This window comes from Acanthochromis polyacanthus, chromosome 17 (genome assembly GCF_021347895.1).
Source record: "Acanthochromis polyacanthus isolate Apoly-LR-REF ecotype Palm Island chromosome 17, KAUST_Apoly_ChrSc, whole genome shotgun sequence".
NCBI classification, from domain to species: Eukaryota; Metazoa; Chordata; class Actinopteri; family Pomacentridae; genus Acanthochromis; species Acanthochromis polyacanthus.
The window spans coordinates 20,956,643-20,978,147 of record NC_067129.1 but is presented as its reverse complement, the minus strand read 5'-3'; the positions used below and the strand labels follow the sequence as shown (position 1 = coordinate 20,978,147).

Sequence of the window (21,505 nt, the reverse complement as noted above, 5' to 3'; positions counted from 1 at the left end):
TCTCGTTTTCATAGATACACACACAGATAAGTGTGAGTATATTTCATGGCCTTGTTCTTTCATTTGAAAAATGTGTTTTTTAATATTGCAACCAAAACACACAAAACTCATGTAGTTGTTTCATGGGGCAATTTTTTTATTTAGCAATATGAACAGCTTCAATAATCATCACTTTTCATGAAAAAAGTAGGTGATGCCACTTCTGCCAGGCGAGCCCAGCTCAGTGGAGGCTGATCCCAGGATGTTACCAACCAACACAGGAGAACGTGAAAACAAATAAACAAAGGACGGTGAAAAGGGAAAAAAATAAACTGGATGGAAGAAAAAGAGGTTAGCAGAGTCAAGAGTCTCTAGGTGAGCGGCTGTTTTCTCTGCACGCCCGTTAGCTGGCTCGATTGCACATGAATGGTCACGAGAAAAACGGAAGATTGTCCCTCTTTACTTCTGGGCAGGGATCATGCTGTCGATGGCCTCTCCCTTCTCCAGCTTCTTCTCCATCTCAACCATCAGCTTGACACCATCAACCACCAACTGGACCTGGTACACCTCGGAGGAGCCCAGACGGTCAGCGTTGGAGATGTCGAACACACCACCAACAGAGGCGGTGTCCACACCACCTGAAGAAGAAGGACAAGGAATGAGTTGCAGATAAGACCTTCCAGTTCAGAATTCTGTACAAATCTAGACAGGCCAGCCAATCCTGAAGTTAAAGATTTGCTTGTGCATACCTGTGCCACGCTTCTGCAGACGCAGCCTGGTGAGGATCTCCTCGAACTTGGCATGTGTGCTCAGCTTGGGCAGCTTGACATGGACACCACCACGCAGGCCGGTACCCAGGTTGGAGGGGCAGGTCAGGATGTAGCCAAGATGCTCGTTCCACATGAAGCCGTGGTTGTGCTTCTTGAAGATCTCCTCAATCTGGCAGATATGAAAGAACGAGAATCAATGGTATATCCTGCAATGGTCCGCACAGCCTTGGATTTCATATTTCATTCTTAATTTGACATGATATCAATATGTACCCTCTGCAGGCCAGTGCAGAAACGCCTGAAGACCTCCCTCATGTCGCCGCCCTTCTGCATGGAGATGACACGCAGGTGATCCTCCTCGTTCACCCAGACCAGGAAGGTCTTGTTGTCATTGTGCCTAAGTAGATATGGATCAACATGTAATGAAGCACAGGAAATGCAGAAACATAATAAAAAGGACAAACCTAGGCCAAGGATTTTGAATCTGTTTCTACAGTCAGCCTACTGACAGCTGTTGGTCATGCTCACCAGATGCCTCTGGCGTCGGGCCAGTCGCGGGCCATGCCGGCGCAGGTCAGCAGGGGAGAGACAGGCTTGTCAAACAGGAAGTGATCAGCAATCAGCTGCTCCTGCTCGGCGTCAGTCATGGCCTTCAGGGGGTAGTACTTTCCCTTGAACTCACCATCCAGGCTGGTCAGAGCTGCAAAGAAATGGAACATCAAAGTGTTGACTTGCTGGGTTCACCTCTCATTCACTGAAGACACTGTGCATTGCTTGTGAATGGTCTGTTATGTCTCACAACAATTGGTATACTTATGTTCTCAAACTAATATTAACTTACCCTCAATAGACAGTTTCTCAATAATTCTGCGCTCGCCACGGCTGTTGTGGGGGGGCAGGGTGAATCCCTTGATGCTGCGACCAGTGCGAACACGGCTGGACAGAACGTAGTTGGGGTCCAGGTCATCGCCACCCTGACGAAAAAAGCAATAAGATACGAGTATGAATATATGGTGAAAGAAACGATAAACCATCCAATGACTCTCCAGTTGTAAATCATTGAAATAAGCCATCTAAGTGACTGGTTCAACATCTGAAAGTCTTACAATACTAAATTCTAGCTGTTTGACTTTATGAACCATGCCGCTTTCTGCTGTTTGTTTAAAAAAAAAAAAAAAACCTTCAGATTCTCGAAGTTAAGGTCAGTCTTGTGCTTGTCAGTGGCCTTGTATCCACCATGACGGTCGGAGATGACGGGGTCCAGCAGATCCTTGAAGACCTCGTAGGACTCCTCATCACCAGCGACGCAGCCAACAGTCATGATGAAGGGGTGACCTGAAAAAACAAGCAGGAGAGGTTAGAGAGAATCAGAAGATGAAGGGAGTTTTGTGTTTGTACTGCTAATGTTGAAAAAGATTTCTTTGTCTAAAATGAAGTGTTTCTCGGGGTCTCACCGGGGTTGTCGACACCAGTCTGGATGACGTCATCCAGAGTGTAGCCACTGGGTGTCTGCTTGTCTCTCAGCTTGCCATAGATCTCCTTGGTCAGGGCCTTGGCCATATGGTTGTTGTGCTTAGACAAGTCGGGGAACTCCTCCTCAACTTTGTAGTTGAGCTTGAAGTTGTTGTGGGTGTTTCCGAAAGGCATGATTGCTTTCTAACACTGCAAAGAGAGGAAAACACAGGACTAGTAAACAATTCATCCTAATCTGGCATTGTCTGTGATGGTGATCTGAATGGTTGCTAAAACTCTTCAGCACTGAGAGACACTGGATATTCTGCAAGACAGCTGCAGTTTAAGTAGTGTAGTAGAGGAATTCTGGTAACAAGTGTCACTCAATTTTCAACAGCTCAGATGTCTGATTGAAATAGAGTAGAGGGAGGAGCACCTGTTGGCATAGTATTTTTAGCACTTCTGACTGTATACCCTTTATGTCTTCAGCATATACAAGCAGCAACAAATCGTTTGGTTGATATGCAATTCTAGTTGTCCAGATTACATTCTGACACATAAATGAAGCTCTGGCTGGTCATATTCTGTGCTCACTCACGTGCTCTTAGAAAATACTCTACACTTTCTTTGTATCACACTGCCGCTTCAGAATCAAACATTTGGATCCATCCACTTTGCTCCAACAAGATCCCTTTGCTAACATTTATCTATGGATATATTTATGTTTCCCTGTTGTAATTAGTTTCCTTTTACCCTGGTAGGCTGATCACTTGGATAATAAAGCAATGACGCATGCGATGACTCTTGTGTTAGATCACATGAAACAGGATCCATCATGTAACTGTAGTGTAACATTTTGGTCATAAATAGTACTGGTTTTCTAAAGAGTTTCGCCTTTTTGATGCAGCAATCAATTTGCTTAGATCGACTGTTATATTAAATTTAAGCCCAAAAAGCAAAAAATATTGTTCTTAAATGGCTAAAACCAAGTACAGGACGTCTAGGATCTTCAGGCCATCTGACTTACATGTATCAAACTGTGAAGCACCTGTCTACATAAATCACTTTCAAAATGAGAAAACTCTTTGCAGAGATTAAGGACAGAGGTACAAATTACCATTTCAACTGCAGCACAGATACTTGCACGCCAAAAAATAATCTTCATGCACATTTTTGCTTAACTGAGAATAATCTGAGAAAATTCAGTGACATCTGATACCAAGTAGGACCTTCTTTAAAAAAGAATGCATCATGTGGATGCAGACGTACTAGAACTGTTGTGCATTTATCCTTAAATTAAATTTTAGATTTAAAGTCCAAAACTTTTCCTTGCAAGAAAAAAACAGCCATGGTGAGTAATTTGAGCCATTTTAAAGGTCTGGATTGTGCTTCAAATCCATCCATGTCTCCATGACTGCTCCTTCTTTAATGCCACAAAGCTAATCATCACTGTGATATTTCTTTACCTGCACACCAGACAAGAACAGAGGTAACAATCCTTGGGATCAGATCCTGTTCACCACAGCCAAAATAGGGGTCACCCAACTCTAGAGGTGTTTGCTCCCTGTTTTTATACCAGGCAGACCCTCAGTCATTGGCTTGGCCATTTTAGTGCCTGCTGCACCCTTATTGGCCAGAGCCTCTGCACAGATACTCTGAACAGTTTGTGAAAGGAATGCATTTGCATCTCAGTCATCCAAGACGGGTACTGCAGCTGTACCCTCACCCCCCGTCAGCACCCGTCACCCATACATAGCTCCAGTTGCATGGTGGGAGTATCTGGGAGGGGACAAGGGGGTCACAAGTGTGGTGGTGTGGTGTTGGGGGTGGGAGGGATGGTGGGAGGTAAAGCAACTGAAAAGAGCTGAGCTTCACTTTTGTCAAGCATGACGTGGAGATCAGAGGTCTTTGTGTCAGGAATGAAAATTAGAAAGAGTTGCTATTCTTTTCATTTACAGTATATGTATAAATGATTTCCAGAGGAGACAGTAATTAGAGTTTCCTCAGGATGCAGAGTAACCTCATCCAAAATGGTTAGTATTTGGATGCTTATAAATTGTTGAGTACTGCCAACTGCAGCAGGGTTGGTCAGTTTTCCTCTATACGTACGATTGCACTGTATTCAACAGTAGTGGATCTTCAGGCTCACTTGTTTTCAGGACCTCACTCTGGCTCAGTTTTGCCTTTCTAGTGGGAGTTGCTGCTGTATGCCAACGTCTGTGTGTTGATAGGCCTGTTGGTCAGTACACCACTTTGGTCCAGACCAAAATATCTGAATATCTACATGGATTTCAATCAATTTTTTATACAAACATTTAAGTTTAACAGAGAATGAAGTCAGTGATAACCTTGGCAATCTTCTGCAACTGACAGGTCTCAACAAAAATAGATGGATTATCATCAGATCTGGTGTACACTTGTATGCACCTCTAAGGGTAAATTTGTATCTATTTTGTGACTCTAGAATCCAAGAATTTCCATGATTAATTTGTCATATACTTTGGTTCATAAATAAAAACTTGCAAAGCTAATGTCAGTCCTATCAGTCTTTACCGTACTATGTGTGGTGTTTATAGATTAAAACTAACATGCTAGCATTCTATATTTAGTTTAGTCAGCATTGCCACTGTGATCATCTTAGCTTGGTGACAATAATGTTTAAGAAGAACAGCTTCACTGAGCTGCTAGCATATCTGCGTGTGTTCTCCTGAAACCAAAGTGGCATCAGAATTAATATAAATAAATACATTTTGAATAAAAAAACAACAACAAAAACCCCCAAAAATGATTGAAATATAACATTGATACTTCAAATTATAAAATAATAAAATATATCTCCAAACATATACCTTCCCAAATGTCCTATATTCCAAATATTTTTGTGAGATACTGCACAGTTGAATCCACGTTTTTCACAATAAGCTCAACACAAACTGAACATCAGATACTAAACAGGATTAGATTGTGCAGATATTGTTGCTGTGTTCACTCATCAGTGCTGACCCCCACTGGCCTACAGAATCTACCTTCATCCAGCCATGACTTAGTCAGGCTCTAATTAACACGCTAGTTATCAGATGGTGAATCTTTGATGAGAGTACTGGCTGTCAGAAGGAATGTTGAGGATGAAAGATGATGCCATCTTACACATTGGCTTCATCAACCTCCTTCTTTGTCTCACACTATTTTACTAATGCTTATACTCCATAGCTGCTTCTTGCGCAGCTGCAGCACAGAAGAACTGTTTTGTTCTGTGCAGCTTGCAGTTATGACAGAGCTTTTGTTGATATTTCGACTGATGACCTTCTGTCCATCTGAGCCGGATTATTTCAAAGCTGCACTGGACCAAGCACCTAGGGGCAGTGGGATGGCACAGTAAATGTGGCATCTGATAACTAGCTACATTTTTCACTCAGGTCACAGACTCCACCTCAGTTATGAATGTTTTTTCTTGCACTAGTAATTTTAATTTGAACATTTCATTTCGAATATTAATAATACATTTCCCAAATGCTTTTTTTTTAATCATTCAGACTAACATCCCAATTGAATTTAACTTGTATTTGTTGGATTAAAAAATTGGCCCTTAAACAACCAAAATCAGAACAGCACTATGAATTTACCCAACAAGTGTAAATATTGAGGTGCAGACCCTGCAGTGTTAATTATGATTTGACTTTGCATAGGGCCATTTAAATATGGTTAAACCCCTGCAAATGATATGCAATAGTATTTTAATTACATTAAATATTAAGGATAGGAAAATATTATTAAAAATTCAAATTAATCTGACTAGATTAAAACTAAAATGAAAGACCTATTGATTGGTTGAGGGGCTGGACAGTGGCTTTGTGTTTAGCACTTTCACCTTAAAGCTAGAAAGTCCCTGATTTACGTTCCGGCCTTCCCGGCATCTTTCTGCATGAGGTTTGCATGTTCTCCCTGTGCATGCGTGGGTTTTCTCCGGGTACTCCGGCTTCCTCCTATGGTCAGAAAACATGCTGAGGTTAATTGGTATTTCTAAGATGTCTGTAGGTGTAAATGTGAGTGTGATTGTCTCTATATGTAGCCCTTTGATAGACTGGTGACCTGTCCAGGGTGTCCCCTGCCTTCACCCTAAGTCTTCTGGAAGAGACTCTAATGAGGACGAAGCGGTGCACAGAAAACGGATGGATGGATGCTTGGTTGGGAAAAACAAAACCAACCCAAGGATTTCCTTTAATCAGCATATTCCCAATGGTTAGGGATACAATTTTCTTTTAACAGAAAGAGAACTAGGTTCAGGGAAGTTGGCCATCTGCCTCAACCAGTTGAGGTGAGGGTAAAGGGGAGAGAGAGAAAATAATAACAGAGAGAAAAATGACAGCAAACAGAACACCAAAAGTAAAAGGCAGATGCAATTAAATGTCTCCTATCTAAATATTATGTACCGGTGTTGTCACAACACATGCAGAAATCTGTGTGGAGATGAGATATTTAATGTGCATTAACAATTCCCTCGGGCATCATTAACACAGGCACTGTTCCAAGAGGGGCCATCCCAGCAAGCAGCTCTGCCTGTGGGATGCCCCAGCCATCTCTGACGGGCAGCTGACTGGCTCAAACCTGCTCTTTCCAGTCCCCTATCTTACCACCCCTGTCTGTACACCAAACATGTAGCACACTCCTCCCCCTCCAAACTGTCTGGATCAGCCCTACCAAATGTTTCAGCCCTGCCCTTCAGAACTTCAGCCTTCTAACATGTTCTCTACATCTGCCTGTTGTATTGAGGCAGTCTCTCCCCTTTACTTCTGCTTTGGTTCCTGCTAGATTCTGCAGATGTAGGAGAAAGGAGTGTTTGCTGGTGCCTCTGCCCTGAACTGAAACCACCTCTCATGTTACCCAGCTGTCTACTGCCTGTCCTCAAGTCAAAGGTTACCAAATTAGTGCAGGTTTCTACTATCACTTCATGCACCAACTTACCCTTTCACCTTATACAGCAAACATTTTTAACTTTACGTTTGCATTTTTCCGCACAGTATATATGTGCGTGAGACTCGCAATAGGTCTAAAGTTTAAATTCCTGGGAAGAAGTAGTAACACCTGCAAACCAGACACCAGATAGAGTAACTACTTGCTGTCATTTTACCCGCAGCAACTGAGTAAAAGCAGTCGAGAACAGTTATGCAACAGGCTCGTGATATGATGCATGTGCTTTCTGCCGATGGTGGCCGCAGAGTTCCTTCAACTTCCCAAGATGCTGAAACCCCCAACGGGCCACAGAAATAGTCAGCTTGGACACATGCTATCTGAGGGTGGGTACACCGTATTGTGATAGTATTATGGCAGGTGTGGGAGTTTTAAGATAGTTTTGAGAGAAAGTATTTTGTAGATAGTAAAATGATTTGGCTTCAGCATGTACGGTGACAGAAATTTTTCTGGAATCGTAGCGGTATTACTTCTCTGAATGTGTTTGAGAGAGTGACCATTAGTTCGTAGCTTCACACGACACTTTCTTGAAACTTATATAGCATGACCCTTTGAAAGGAATCCCTTCCAACTGCCCTGACCTGCGTCAGAATAGCACAGTGTCAAGCTGCAGCTGTGACAGTGCTACAGTCCCAGTATCAAGTGAGTGCAAATTATGTCACATTGGTCAGGAACGAGGGAAATGTATCTTTTTAACACCTCTTTCAACCGTAGTAATACTTTAAAGCTCCCTTCATGATGAAACCATTTCATGATTGAAAAAGTAACACTATGTGCTTGGCAACCACACACAATGATGTAGCAAGCCTCTATAAATATCCCCTTTATGGCAGTCTATATTTAAAACTCTCACATTAAATTCAGCACCTGTCTGTAGAAAACTAGCAGGGAGACATGGCTCAGGCTCACAGCATAACAGTTAATTAAACTAATTCGCTGTTAAGGATTCGTTTTCCACATGGCTGTGTGTTTATGCAGATAATAAAAGAATGTTTGTTTGATCTTCAGACCAGTTTAAAACCTGACTGCTCAAAAGAGAACCGACACTGCACTATTGTATAAGTATTGTGACTGATGATTAAATAGATGAAAAACCAGATAAATTGTATTTGATGGGAAGCTGATTTTTCTTTTGTAGGTCTGCATTGCTGTGCTTGTTGCAGTGCTTGTTGGTGTGTTAGTGGTGGGTCCTGCTCCATTAAAACTCAAGTCACCAGGGTCACGTGTACAGAGCGTGGTCAGGGGGAGGCTATAATTATACCAGGCTTGCTAGGTCCATCTCCACCCTGTCAGACAGCAACCCCCACTAACCCAGGACCCTGATTTAATTTCATTGAGTCAGTTCTCTATCGTCTCAGTCTGGACCAGAAGTCTCCTAGCTCTGGCTGAACACTTTACAAGAGTGGACTCCATGTAGTAGAACTTGTATAAAAATGACAAAATTCAACTGCTGTGGTTTTGTGTTACAAGGAAACTTTAACATTTAGATCATTATTTAGTGTTCAACTCAAGTTAATTCTCATCAATTATTATGATGTGTGCTTTGAATATATATTTTTAAGATTTTTCTTCCACCTGATTCTTCATGCAGGTGCTGTTGCTAAGCAAATAGGTGTGACTCTCTCAGCTGGGTTACATAGACAGAAACACGTGAACACTATACTCTCTAAAGGGCAATGTTTATTTAAGCATGTATGTATCAACAGATTTGAATGATTAGTAGCACTGGCATTCTTGAGGCTTCAGGTGGACAGAATGTGACTATGGATCATTGCACATGGGATGTGACCTCAAATATTACGCTGTACTGTACAATGTAACATACATCTACACCTGGCTCAGTGTCATGTTCTTGGGTATGTCTCTCTCTCTCTCTCTCTCTCTCTCTCTCTCTCTCTCTCTCTCTCTATATATATATATATATATATATATATATATATATATATATATATATATATACATATATATATATATATGTCAGGGTAGAGACTGCGATTTGGTAGAGTTGGAGTTTCTACCAGTAGAGATTGCGATTGGAGTCTCTACCAGTAGAGTTTGCGATTGTAATCTCTACCAGTAGAAACTCCAATTCTACCAGTAGAAATGGAACTTTAAATCTGACCCCTGCCCTGACCCCTGACCCTAACCTTAACTAACCCTGACCTTTAAATCTGACCCCTGCCCTGACCCCTGACCCTAACCTTAAAAGTCTAACCTTAGCCCTGACAAATCTCTACTGGTAGGATTGGAGTTTCTACTGGTAGAGATTGTGATCGCAGTCTCTACTGGTAGAGACTCCAGTAGAGTCTCTACCCTGACATACATATATGGATAGATAGATAGATAGATAGATAGATAGATAGATAGATAGATAGATAGATAGATAGATAGATAGATAGATAGATAGATAGATAGATAGATATGAGCCATTCCAGAATTGGAGTACATTTAGGGCTTCAACATTTTTGAAAAAATAAACCTCTCTTTGCTACATATTCATCAATAATAAATACACTATCAAAGACTTGATTGGCTCAGCTTACACATCAGTGATGCAATTTTTATTCCATGTTTAATTTGTTGTTTGCTAACCCTACTCTAATCACAGTAACAAGGTTGCTAATCCATGCTAATGTTAGCCTTTTCTCAGGAGTAAAAGTTAGATATTTAGCTAGCTGTTACTGCTGACCAAGAGGACAAATTTACTGACAGAAAAAAGTAAAAAATAAAACAAAAAGAATTTGTCTTATCCTGATAATATGCACAACACGGTTGCATGAGGTAGAGTGAGACATTCAATCAAGGCTGACAATGTTATGCAGAAGCAGAGCTATTTAATCCTTTAAATTAATCTTTTTGAACTGAAGAAGCCGCTCGGATGAGAGGTGAAACGTCTTCAAGATCACAAGAATAAGTCCAGTTGCCTGAACTAAACCCTTCACCTTAAGATGACCTGGACGATTGAGAACCTTCACAGAACTTTAAATTAATAATAAAATGCAATGAATTCTACTCTTCAAATAATGCAGTTCAACAGCATCTTTCATATATATACTGCAAATGATGATGCAGCCAAGGGATGCTGGTCGAAATCTGTTAATCTCAACATGCGTCCTCAACCCATTCATTTCACTTCATGGTACACCACTCAGGCTTAGAAATCAACCATCAGAGTTATAGTGCCACCACACTTCACAAAATTCCTTCAGAGCCACAGAGGATGAAGCTGTTTTCACGAGCTGATTATGAGGAGAGTGACATTTATGTGTAAAATCATTGGTGTGCCCCTTTAACCAGGGATAAAGGTCATATTATCAGAAGGGATTCTTCTTTACCCACCAGGAGCAGAGCTAATGTTTACATCATCCTTCTTGCCTTGTTAAACTGTTTGTTTAAATACTTCACCGTATCAGTGGTTTAACTCGTGAATTATCAGGAGGCCAGAGTTCACCTTTAACACACAGTGATCAGAATACCCACACTGCACTTGGGCACAAGGACAGATGACATGTGTGAGCTTCATATGGACATGACTAGTTGTGGAAGTGTCACAGTCTGCATGTGCCCAACTGTTTGCTATGTTTTTCTAAATAATTCAGATTTTTCTCGGTGCATACTTGTTAACTTAGAGAAGTGTTCTCTCTGTAGACGATTGAAAATGACCTCCTACATGCCTGTCCATACAGTAACATTTTTCATTTAGCAGCTGTGAACACACCACTCCTTGTATGTTATATTATCTTCTATGTGTTACTTTTGAAAGAGCCTGTGGCCTCAGTCCAACAACTGCATTTTTATGACAAAGCTTTGGCATTTCATTCAAATATGTTACATCCCCCGATGTTTTGTACTCCAAGAATAAATATCCGTTTTGGAGCCATTTTACCATACAGTGTGTTGCCCTGCGGCAGCTCACTCTGCTGACCTAGCTTTCCTGGGTCCCTGCCAACCATAAACCTTGCTGGCTCTGGGTCCTTCTTATGTCATCAGCAGCCGAACTACAAATTAACCTCCCTGACAGAAGACAACATAAGCTGAAGCTATAGTATGCTGTATTCAACTGATGTCCAACATTCTTCTGCCTTTTTGGTATTTGCAGCTAATACACCATCTTAGCGAGGATAGTCTTTACACAAGCCCTCAAATGTGCATCATAAAAATATTTTATCACATTGTGAGTATGCTTAAACTGCAGTATATACAATTTGCACAGAATCTGAATGCTTTGTTCTTTGCATTACATGTCAAGGCATTTTTTTTTGTTTCTTAATCCTTATATTTTCTGATCATTTCCAAGCTTACATGAAAATAAGACTCTTTCAATGTGCTCTCAGATTTTCAATTCCACTCTACACTGTGCCATACAAACATACGCTGTTAGCAACATCAATACATTTATTTTGTCAGATACTATATAGGGCTGTACTATGTCTTGGTGGTTAGCACTTTCGCCTTGTAGCCAGAAGATCCCCGGTTCTGCATGGACTTTGCTTGTTCTCCCTGTGCATCTCCGGCTTCCTCCTACTGTCCAAAAATATGCTGAGGTTTATTGATGATTCTAAATTGACCCCAGGTGTGAATATGATTGTTTGTCTCTATTTTGTAGCCCTATGATAGAGTGGTGGCCTGTCCAGGGTGTCTCCTGCCTTCACCCTAAGTCAGCTGGGATAGACTACCAGCGACCCTAATAAAGATTAAACGGTGTATAGATAATGGATGGATGGATGAATATAATATAGTCAGAAGCATCATTATCATCAGTGACACTATTTAGTCTTGCTCGAGCACTGGAATCTTTAATATAATTTCTTTGTCCCCCTCTTGTCTAAGCATACAGTTCTAAGCCTAATTCACAGATAAAATACAATTCCAGTTCCTCATACTCACTCCACGACTGAAAAAGAGTGTAAATTTCCAGCTGCTTACTCAAAAAACATCAACTAGAAGGGGATAGCTGCCAGTTCCACTTACTCACATAACTGATGATGTCTGTACCTCAACCAGATGCTTTAGTTTCATTGGTGATGATTTGACAGCCTTGTACAAAATTTATACTGCTGCGTTTTGCATTGTGAATACTCTTATAATTTAACAGATACTTTGCTTTGTTCAAAAAAAGGAACATACATGGCCACCATTGTTTGCGCATATGCAAAATGAGATTTCCAAGTCATTCTTTTAAATTCACAAAATGTTAAGAAAAAAGGTCATTTAGCTATTTTAAATAGACAACATGACTCTACAGGATAGTGTAACATGTTTAAAATGATACTATAATGTAGTAAGAATGTAATAATAAAGCTCATGCAGCTGTAAGCAAAATAACAAAACATTTGAGGACTGATCTAGGTATATTTCAACACAGGATAGATTCATGTCAGATGTTGTTGTTTCTTTTTAGGTTTCATTGTTTCTCACCTTTCATTTGATATATTACATTATTCCATTTGTCTGATGCACCGTACTGTTGAAAACTCCACCCTAAAGACAATTCAAAGAGTAGAACTTTTCAACAGTCCTGTGTTATGAACTGCCTTTATTTGAGTAGCTTTCCACTATAGGTATCTTGTAGCTCAGTTGTACATTCTTGGGAAACTTCTCTCACAGCACATGGCAGTGAAATGCAGTGTCACCACACCAGATACTTTACAAATGTCTCCATCTTGTGGATTCTAACAGCATGTTTGGTGTCTGTAGAGAAATTGTGGTGATTTTTTTCTGTGCAAACACTGAGTCCATATTTAGGTGCAAGATCATTTGCTGGTTTGGGGCTCTGACAGTCAAATCAAAAACTCAGATTCATAACCTGTTGAAGATGGCGAGTAAGATCATGGTCTGCTCCACTCATACCGCAAGACTTTACACCGGCCACCATCAGGCAGGAAAACAGTATTCTTTCAGACTCATCACATGTCCTGCTCACAGAGTATGAACTGTTAAATTCAGGCAGAAGGCTCAGCAGCTTTAAACATTCTTTTATTCGTCTCTAAATCAAGCTCATTAATGAGCAGTTAGATGCAGCTACCAAAAGGAGGTAGCCAAATGTTATGTGCATAGGGATGTATGTATGTATGTATGTATGTATGTATAGAGATACATATGTACTTTAGGTTTTTTCTTTATATTATTACTCCGCCATGGAATGCGGCAGAGTTATGTGACAATCAGCGTGTGTTTGTCTGTCTGTTTCTCCTTGCACAACATTACACAAAAACAGAATAATGGATTTGGATGAAATTTTCAGGGAAGGTCAGAAATGGCACAAGGACTGTGGTATCCTGACATTTATTGGTAATTGCTATTTATCATTATTTACCTGCTAAGTTACCTTGTTATAGATTAATGTGATAAGTTAGTCTCAAGGGTCCACTAGGTGGCGATCATGCCACGCTGTCAAGAGTGCATGCAAGGAAAACAGAAGAAGTTATCTGGGAGTCTGCCTTATGCTCATGTCGTGGTCCAGTCATGTGTGTGAGTGTAACATGCCATGCTCAAGCCCTCAGTAAAAGTTGAGTTTAAACTGAGATGTTGTGGATATTTGGTTCATCTCGCGATGCAACAAGGACCAAGTGATTAGATTTTGGCAGTGATGCAGCTTATAGTCTGGATCCATGGATTTTCTGTATCATTGAGAGATAGCAGCACAGCATCACTGTAACTATGACAACAAATGAACACTACGTCAGCGCAAAGTCATTTTGTTTGTGGGTACATCTATATTAAATGGCCACATTTTATGTTCCCGTGATTTCTGATCACCAAAAGCTAATTAAAGAAAATGCTGCATTTATTTTGAAAATGCTGCATTTCTGACAATGCTGTATGGGGGAATGAACAGCCTTGGCGGAATACAGCGCTCTCTGAGTGCTTTTCGTTTTAATTTATTTTATGCCACGTACGCAATTTATGCGTTTTAGTAGCATGTGCTCTGTTTTATGTGTTGCTGTGCAGCTTGCTTTTGCCTTTGTTTAAGATGAATTTCTCACATGGAGGGCAAGAACCTTGAACTTGACCTTAACTGTGCAGTCCACAGTCAACTTCAGACTTCACACATATACGCCTTACACATATGAATAGTCCCCACTCTAAGCCTGTTTTTAAGGCCAAACATCGAATACTCAGCTACTTTAAGGGACACATTCATCTCACTTATATAGAAGCAAGTGAAGGCTGACTAAGTAAATGCTGAATATTTCATTTAGAAACATCCACATTTTACATTAAAGACATAAAAATTTCATCCATGTCTGTGCACCATGCGCTGAAATACAGGATTGTCAATGTACTGACACAGTGCAAAGGTCAGAGTCTCTAGTAAGTAGGCAGGTAACCATACCATGATCATAGGGGCCTATATAAGGTCTTAAGTAGGAAACAACAGGTGCTGCACATAGACTGCCTCTGGTCACTGATAAAACTGTGGATAATGGGACAAATGTGTGTTCTGAGAAGTCTGGAGCCTGCAGCTGATATGATTCTAGACTTTTTCCCTGATTAATTATAACTAAACAATGTGATTCAAGTGTACAAAGGAATGAATAATGCATAGATACATAAATAATATAAAGAATAATGCACCAGGTGACACATTTGTTTCAATATTTGGTGTTAAATGACAAAGATAAAACACCAGAATATGTTTTAATGGACTCTAAAAAATAGAATTTCAAACTATAAAACATGATGTTTTATTTATCGCTTTGACACACACACACACACACACACACACACACACACACACACACACACACACACACACACACACACACACACACACACACACACACACACACGTTTAACCTGCATTATCATTTACTGATATCGAATTATATTATTGTTTCCACTTAACATGTATTACTGCTAATAAAAATAAAGTATTATGTCATAATATTTTATGAACCTTTAGATGCACTAGTAGTGACTGGACCCTACACTTTTCCATAAGTGGATCAATGAACCTGTACAAGAATCGATATGTTTTGATGTCATTTTGGTTGAGAGTAATCATTGGCATTATTGTTTGTATAATATTTTTGTCCACCCAAGAATGATTTTATGTATAAAATATGTTTATTTTTTACTTTGTAACAGATTTTGAAAACTGAAAAAGAAGAATATTACACAGAACAGCAATAGAAGAATGTCAGCATCCATTTTCTTTTCATCCAGCTCTCCATCCCTCCATCACCTCTTGTATGATGTTATCAGTGATAAAGAGCTAATGCAAATAATGCAATTTCTTTAAAAGTATAAAAGTTAACTTAAATATACCATTGAAATGACATTAACATGTTTTTTGAGGAATAGCTAGAATATGAAATGATAAAAAAAATCATCACAAAGATATCGCAAGAAAACGAGCACACGGGGTCATTTTTGATCCACTTACACTTCTATGGGTTAATACTGTTGTTATTTTTAGTACTATTAGTAGTGCTTGAATTGCACACTCTGTTGAACTACTGTGGCTTTAAGAGGGAGCAGCATTGCTTTGCTTACTTCGCAACGTCGAGGCGTGGCGCAGACTGCACACTGCAATAAAAATGTGTAATCTCTTCCTGGTTGAATCAGTGTGACATTCATACAGGATTTCTGAGCAGCATGTCTGCCGCTGAGTGGAAGCAGAGATGTGAGGCTGAGTGGAGTCTGCAGGGAGCACCGATGCCCGACAGCCTGGATTGGAAGTCCGTGTACGAAGCCAGGCCGCTGGGAAGAAACTTACTGAAGAACCCCGCACCTCACGGTAGCACATCACTGTTAAACACGATCAGCGCTGATCCACACAACTCACAAGACTGATCCAGAGACAGTTTACTGAGCTAGAGGCAGTTTTTCTGATCCTGAGACAGTTTGAATCCAGAGGAAGGTTCAGAGTTCAGAGATATTGATCCACAGCTGGCTTGGAGTTCAGTGCTAATACAGATGTTGGCTTTAAGTAATGTTTCAGTTGTTTCCATAGTTTCACAGTTGTGTCTTGGAAAAGTCCTTATATTTGAAAGAAAAGCAGTTATTTCAATGAAAATAACATTAAATGAATCATAAATACAGTTGACAACTTGTTTATGTGGTAAATGACTATTCTAATCGGAAACAGCTGATTTTTAATGGAATATCTCCATAGGGGTACAGAGGAACATTTCCAGCAACCATCACTCCTGTGTTCTAATGCTACATTGTGTTAGCTAATGGTGTTGAAAGGCTAATTGATTAAAAAACCCGTGTGCAATAATGTTAGCACATGAATAAAATTGTGAGTTTTCATGGAAAACATGAAATTGTCTGGATAACCACAAACTTTTCAACGGTAGTGTATATTCACTAGTGATTGAAAGGTATTTCAGTCCATAACTAACTTTTAATCAGTGTGTTATCCTGATAGCTGTTCTTGGTCCGAACTTCTTTTGATCAACTACCAACAAGGCACTCACTTCCTCAAAAAAACACCAACCTTTTTGCAATATAACTAATGGAGAAATGTGAGGCAAAAAAACAAGACCCAAATACACCCTGGTATTGTTAAATGTTGTTACAGGCAACATTCAGGATTACAAATGATCAATTGGAAGCAAATGAAGTTTAGTTTGTTGTGTCAGGTTTCTAAAAAAATTGCATTTGAAAAACACAACCATAGCATGTCTCACCAGGGAAAAAAAAAACAAATCCTGGTACAACCCACACTTAGTTTCTCCTTTTTTTTAACACTCAGTGGCAAGTTGTTCCAAGGTACCAAACTGTTGGCATGGGTGACTGAAATAAAAAGACAATGACCCCAGATGTGGTGACATTTATTTGATTAGATCTGTCACAAAAAGAATAGTTTAAAATTTCGTTATCTGGGCCCTGGATTGATTTTACTGAATTTTAGGCTTAAACACCTGCATTTGAAGTGCACTGACGTTAAAGCAAAGCAGCTAGGTGTGGTCACTAATGACTTAAGATGTCGTTTTTCCAACTAAGTATTGCAAGTGTGGAAGCTATTGTAACACCAGTGACAAGTTCCCTAGAGGCTTATGTCTGTCTCAGTGTGCAGAAATGACTAATACTTACTGTGTTTTTACAAAAAAACGAGGCACACCCAGTGACTCTTGTCAAGAAGATATATTCTTTGCTTCCACATGTTTACACTAGGATGACAGGGTACACAACAGTAATTTGTCTTCTTTCACCACAGGGTTGAATAAAGATGTTCCTCCACCTGAACCCGAGCTGCCTGAAGAGCCCACACGTGGACCTCCACGTTTTCAGCCTGATGGTGAGAGACAAGAGAGATCAGCCAATAAAAACTACGAAAATGAATGAAGTTTTGTGAAAAGTGAAAAGTCTGGACACACCTTCTCACTCAATATTTTTTATTTATTTATATTATTTTCTGCATTGTAGATTAATACTGAAGATTATCACTCTTTTATTTACATCATAATTCCATATTTATTCTTTTATAGCTTTGCTGTCCTCAGTATTATTCAAAAATGTGTAAAATAATTAAATAAAAACCGATGATTGAGAAAGTGTGTCCAAACTTTTGACTGGTAGGGTAACTAATCTCCTAATTCCTAGGTGACTTCACCGGCTGGACCACGAGCATAGAAGTCCTGCCCTATGATGACAGTGACATCCCAGAAGGTGTTGTGGTCTGTGCTTTGCCTACATATAGGTAGGTGTGACTGAGGATCAGACTTTAAACACACAGCTGGTTACACCATTGGTTAGCAGTAAACTTACATGTTAAAATTACATTTACATAGTGGCCTGCACAGTTGTTTAAACCAGCATGATTTGAACTCTGGGCTCTTTGCTATGGTGGTTTGTACAGCATAGTCAGGTTAAAGGTAAGCTTAATGCAACTCTTGCCTCCTCTTTCCTCCTCAGCTGGTTCACTATGGAGCAGGTTGTGGACCTGAAGGCAGAGGGACTGTGGGACGAGCTGCTGGATGCTTTTCAGCCTGAAATAGTCATCCAAGACTGGTGGGTTTACGAGCTTTCCCGCCCTTCAGCCCCTGTAACAGACAATGTGTGATTTCTTGTCACTGTGTCCTTATCAGCTTGGTTGCTACGCACACAGGTGACATAATGTACAGAACATGTTTCACAACATACAACTTTGTACTGACTGCTTTCTGATTTCCCTTAGAAAATACCATGTTTGCAACAGATTTGTGACAAACCTGTGTCTAATTTGCAGAAAAGACAAAAGTTTGCTATTATTGACCATTACCATTAGGATAATTAAATAGATTTAAATGTAACCCTCCTGTCGTCCTGCGGTCAAATTGACCCATTTTAAAGTTTTAAAAATGTGGGAAAAAATATATATTTTCACAGTGAAAACTTCCACATTTTCAAAAAATTTTTAGGAAATTTTTGAACATTTTTTGGTGAAAAAAACACAAATAAAATTTTTTTTAAGAACATTCAGAAAAAAAATCTACCAAAATCCAGTGAATTTCGCTGTCAAATTTGGGGATTTTTTATTTTAAAAAAATAAAACTTTTGAGGGAAACTTTTCAGGAATTTTCTTCCTGAAGATTTTGCAAATTTTTGTAAATTTGGGGAAATTTTTCTGAATTTTTGGACTTTTTCAGACAAGGCAACAACATTTTTTGGTAAGGACAACACAAGGGTTACATACATATCAGTAGTACTGAGTCACACAGCAGAGACATGATATCCTTATCAGCCACAACTTTAAAACCAGTGTTGTATAGGTCCACTTAGTGCTGTCAAACCAGCTCTGACCCATCAGAACATGGATGGATCTCTGACAGTGTTTTGTGGTGTCAGGCATGGGGTCAGTCCTTTGTGGGTTGTGAGGTGGGTTTCTTTGTGGATGAGGCTTATTGAACTGCATTCCATGGATGCTTGATCAAATTAGTCTTTGGAGAGTTTGGAGGGTCAATGCTTTGGGCTGTTAGTCCTGTTCCTCAAGCCATTGCTGAGGAACCAGAGTGCTTGGGGAGGCTGAACCAACTGCAGAGTGCTTGGCCTGCAACAATGTTTAGGTGGGCGCTACGTGTCAAAGTATTCACATTCATGTCATGACCCAGCAAAACAGAACATGATAAATGTTTTTCACTTCACCTGTCAGTGGTTTTAATGTTGTTGCTGATCAGTATAGACAGACTGGTGACACAGCCTGGGATAGTAAAGGCCTTTCCTTGACTGTACCATGTCTGGAGAAAAATCCTTGTTATTTGGTATTAATCATAAGCAAAGTACAAATTTCTTTTTAGCTATTTTTTTAAAATCTAGATGTCATGATCTGTTATTATAAACGTATTTCCTCATGTATATTAGAGTGAACTGTGCACTGGGCTGCATGTTCAGTTGATCTGAATAAAGGAATCTCCAGATTATGCTAACGGTTTACAAGAATGAATCAATTTATAGTGTAGTAACTAAACACTGTTCTATTTCCCTGATGTTTTGTACAGGAAATGTCATATAAGTTATTAGAAAATAGATGGCAAATTTGGTGTTATTTTGTCAGGTATGAGGAAAGTCAGCTGCATAAATCCATCTACCAGCTGCATGTGAAGTTACTGGGTGCGGACAAAAGCACAGTGATCTCAGAGCACTCTGTCAGCCCCACTGAGGACCTCAGCGTTTACTCACACAACTGGAAGGAGGTGAGTCACTGAGCACCCTGACAGGTACGGTGATCCATTCCCATTCCTATCCATGCTTTTCACTGTGTATGTCTGTTTTGGCCTGCAGGTGTCGCATGTGTTCTCTGGCTATGGACCTGGGGTTAGATATGTCCACTTCGTTCACCGACTGAAGAACAGTTTCCTGAATAATTTCTTTCCCACACTGTTCTCTGGCAGCTCAGTGATTGTGAAACCACTCAAAACCAGCCCATAGGACAAATCCTGCCGTGCATGTGTAGTTGCTAATATATCCAACCAGTTTGGTCTTTAGGCTGGCAACTGAAAAGAACATAACAAATGTGCAATCTTTTTTAGTGACCAGTTTTGCTATGTTTTTTGGGGTTGATTTTTGCAATAGCTTTTGAGATATTTTCCAAATAAGGCCAATCTTCCTTGTCTTCTGGGGGTTGCTGTGTGGTGCAATAATAAAAAATACAGTTCACATAATTGAGAATTGATTGTTCCTTTCAAGCAGTATCACCTCTGTCTGAAAAATAATGGAAACATGCAATATCTGGATGAAGCAGACATGCAGTAGATACACAATAACTATTTCAGCATATCAGCATATCAGATAAGTAAGAATAACTTTACTGTTTCCAGGTTGCAAAAACTTCCTTTGGTTGGTTAGATCATTTGTTTATTAAATATGGGGAAATGGCTGCATTTGAACAAAAATATATTATCACATTCATTAACTTAATGAAAGCACTGATAAACTCCAGGTTTGATGTCTAATTAACAGATACAGCATTTATGATTAGGTTAACAACATTCCAAATGCATGAATGACAAAGATAAACACAAGCCAATGGGATTTTTCATAACTTGGCAACCCAAAATATGTTCTTATTAATAACTTAAGATGCTCTACAGAAATAAACAATTTCTTTGGCATTAATTAAGCCAGTATGGTTGGAAGTTACAATCTATTTATAGAGTGTTGAAACTAATAGATATGGAGGGGGGAAAATGGTGCCAATTTAAGAGCAATAGTTGTTTCAGTTCCCTTTCAGCAATAGTCAGCTGGTACACTCTGAGACATGATGATGATCCTGATGACGACAGATGTATATTCATTTTTACTAAGAACTCAGTATGTACTGTCTAAAATAGTTTGAGGATTAATCGTGATCGAGATCATCTCTCCTGGAAGGTTTAAAAGAAAAAAAATATCAGTACAGTTTTTACTGTAATAGCAACTTGGATCTTCAAAATTGAGGGGCACAAAACCGATTTACCCACTGGGAGATATGAATGCCGTTTTATAATTTTATTTTTTAATAAATAAATAAAGCAGTAAAAGGCACTTTTTCCAAAGGACAGCATTAAAATCTGATGACTTTTCTCTTGTATTGCAACATATATTTATTCACAATAATTACATATTTTTACGCATCTATTTATACGTGTATATATTAAAACAGCCTTCCAAAGGGAGAACCTACTGAGCTGACCACTGACCCAGTGCAGTGACCAGACGAGGCAGTACGCTCATCAGAAAAAAACAGAAAAACAAGTCCGCTTTGCAGTTGCGCACTTTCCCTTCCCCTGCCTGTGCTGCCTTCATGTGCTCTCAAAAACAACTTCTACACATACCATTTGTATTTGCTGCCTGAGCGAAAACAAGCTTGTTAGATATTGGATTTAAAACAGTAATAAATGGCCACCACAATTTAATTAACTGGC

At 39.6% G+C, this 21,505-nt stretch overlaps 2 protein-coding genes across 2 annotated transcripts; one reads left to right on the top strand and one right to left on the bottom strand.

The window, feature by feature from the left end:
• Positions 1–115: 115 nt before the first annotated feature.
• Positions 116–3,742, bottom strand: ckma (creatine kinase, muscle a). The gene is made up of 8 exons (XM_022204553.2): positions 3,668–3,742; positions 2,204–2,411; positions 1,930–2,084; positions 1,591–1,723; positions 1,278–1,449; positions 1,023–1,146; positions 729–918; positions 116–617 (listed from the first exon to the last, which is right to left on the bottom strand). Exons 2-8 carry the CDS (start codon positions 2,394–2,396, stop codon positions 439–441), a joined length of 1,146 nt encoding a protein of 381 aa, XP_022060245.1. The 5' UTR covers positions 2,397–2,411; positions 3,668–3,742; the 3' UTR covers positions 116–438.
• An 11,909-nt stretch (positions 3,743–15,651) lies between these two features.
• Positions 15,652–20,263, top strand: nccrp1 (P1, F-box associated domain containing). Its single transcript, XM_022204566.2, has 6 exons — positions 15,652–15,912; positions 17,341–17,421; positions 17,727–17,823; positions 18,039–18,134; positions 19,657–19,795; positions 19,884–20,263. The coding sequence occupies exons 1-6, from the start codon at positions 15,771–15,773 to the stop codon at positions 20,028–20,030; spliced, it is 702 nt and encodes a 233-aa protein (XP_022060258.2). The 5' UTR covers positions 15,652–15,770; the 3' UTR covers positions 20,031–20,263.
• Positions 20,264–21,505: the final 1,242 nt, after the last annotated feature.